General features: G+C 49.5%; 2 protein-coding genes and 1 long non-coding RNA gene across 5 annotated transcripts in view; 1 reads left to right on the forward strand and 2 right to left on the reverse strand.

The window, feature by feature from the left end:
• Positions 1-2,024, reverse strand: part of LOC102676798 (protein wingless-like) — a 78,177-nt gene that overhangs the window by 33,371 nt on the left and 42,782 nt on the right. The gene's annotated exons all lie outside the window — the stretch shown is intronic.
• Positions 1-2,024, reverse strand: part of LOC116186547 — a 16,533-nt gene that overhangs the window by 9,523 nt on the left and 4,986 nt on the right. The window lies entirely within an intron of this gene.
• LOC102676935 (protein Wnt-6-like) overlaps positions 18-2,024 on the forward strand; it is a 24,147-nt gene continuing 22,140 nt past the window's right edge. Inside the window, exon 1 of the mRNA XM_006623450.2 lies at positions 18-1,890. Within this exon, the coding sequence (XP_006623513.1) occupies positions 1,823-1,890 (68 nt within the window). The 5' untranslated portion in view covers positions 18-1,822. The remainder of the gene's footprint in view (positions 1,891-2,024) is intronic.

Raw genomic sequence — 2,024 nt, forward strand, 5'->3', positions numbered from 1 at the left:
GAGCTTTTCGACCTTCTTCCTACCCTCCGGTACCCTTTTCTCCGGACCCCTCATCACTCCCACGCTCCCTCCCCGCTTTTCTCACCATCTTTCTCCTCACCATCTTGCCTCCACGAGTTTATCCGCGCTGTATTTCTTCGATATACAGTTCTTTTTTCTTTTTTTTTTTTGTTCGAAAGCAATTCGAAAAGATTCGTTGCTTTTCGCTTTGGATCGGTTTCGCTTCGGATTCTTTTCCGTAGAAAAAAGGAAAAAACGTTTTTTTTCGGTGGTTGCATGGTCCACGAGAAATATCATCGGCAAGGATATATCATCGATTGACGACGACGACGACGACGACGTCGACGTTCGTCGACGGTGGTGGTGCAGTGAAGGTGGTAATGGTGGTGTATCGAGGCAAGCCGAAAAAGGAATCGGTTAAAAAGGTGGAGGGGGAGAGGGAGGGGAGGTGGAGGTGGAGGTGGAGGAGGAAAGGAAGCAGTAGACGAAGCGAAAACTAAAAGAAGAAGAGGACGAAGAAGAAGAAGAAGAAGAAGAGGAAGAGGAGAAGGAGGAGAAGGAGGAGGAGGAGGAGGAGAAGGAGGAGGAGGAGGAGGAGGAAGAAGAAGAAGAAGAAGAAGAGAAAGAAGCAGATGAAGGTGAATGGTGGGGCTGTCTTCTCTACTCCTTAGTACATTTCTGGTGGGGGTAAGGCAACACTCAAAGTTCGTGGTGACGTAGTTCTGGCAGGAACGCGACGCGTTTTTGTCCCCGCCGGAAGGAAATAGCAGCTTCCTAGATTCTGATCGCGTCTCATCTTTGGTGTTTTTCATCGAGGCGAACGTACGAGAGTACGAGAGGGGAAAAAAAGGAGACAGATTCGAATCACGAAAGGATCTGGAATATAGGTTAGAAAAGGAAGCGAGAGAAGAAGAGAAAAGAAGAGGCGAGGCGAGGCGAGGCTAGAAGAGGATTGGAAAAGATAGGCGGAAGAGAAGTAGCGGGATCGAGTGGAAGTAAACGAAACGAAAGAGGGAAGAAGCGGAGTGAAGGGGTGGTGGGGGATATCTAGTTAAAGAGACCGGAAGCGGAGGGTTTCTCTTCCGGGAATTTCTCGATCGTGATAAGGACCATTTGCGTGCCCAAAAGATTACATTCGCCGTCAGTCAAAGCAAACGAGAAAATTTGATTGTTTTTTCATGGTTTCCCAGTGGCCCGGAAAGAGATCATGAGGATTTCGCGCGGTCAATATTTGTATCCGTTCGTGTATCTCAAAGAGGCTCTTTCGCTTTGATCGCGGTGTACTCTCGAAGAGCTGGAGAAGAAAGAAGCCGAGAAACAGACGGAGGAGGAAGAGGAAGAAGAGGGCTGCAACTTGGCCGAAGAAGAAGAAGAAAACGATCGTGGTTCGGTGAAGTGTCGGCAGAAGCGAAGACCAGATACGAGAAAGTAGTCGAGAGTGGACGGTCGAGGAGATCGGGTGCTCGATAAAGAATTTCTCCTTCGAGATCGGGGAAAAGGATCGTCCGGAATAATTTTTTTCCAAGGAGCACGTGTGAGCCGAGATCGCGCGTTACCGAGATATCGATACGTCACGCGTATCGCAAGTCACAATCCAATTTTTTCGCCGGTTTCGTAGGTCAGGAATCTTAGTGGCGTTCAGCGGCACGGTTGTGAAAACGCAAGACGACATTCCGACATACCGCCACCATTTTCCGACTGATATTCGCTCTCACGAGTCGAGAACGATCGTCTTCCGATCCGATCCAGGGGACACAGACGGCCTTCAGAGAAGGGAAGCGATCGGCAATTGTCGAAGTTACACCACCGAGGGGCGGAGGGGATGGAGATGCGCCTCGTTCTCGTGGCGATCTGCCTCCTTCTCGTTACCCCCATCGCCGGCTCTTTCTGGTACGTACCATCCGATCGTTTATCCGTTTATTCCAAATTGCTTTGATAAAACGCTTTTTATCATCCTCGATCTCGACCGAGAGAGAGAGAGAGAGAGAGAGAGAGAGAGAGAGAGAGAGAGAGAGAGAGAGAGA

The sequence above is a fragment of the Apis dorsata genome, unplaced genomic scaffold (assembly GCF_000469605.1).
Source record: "Apis dorsata unplaced genomic scaffold, Apis dorsata 1.3 scaffold_894, whole genome shotgun sequence".
NCBI lineage: Eukaryota > Metazoa > Arthropoda > Insecta > Hymenoptera > Apidae > Apis > Apis dorsata.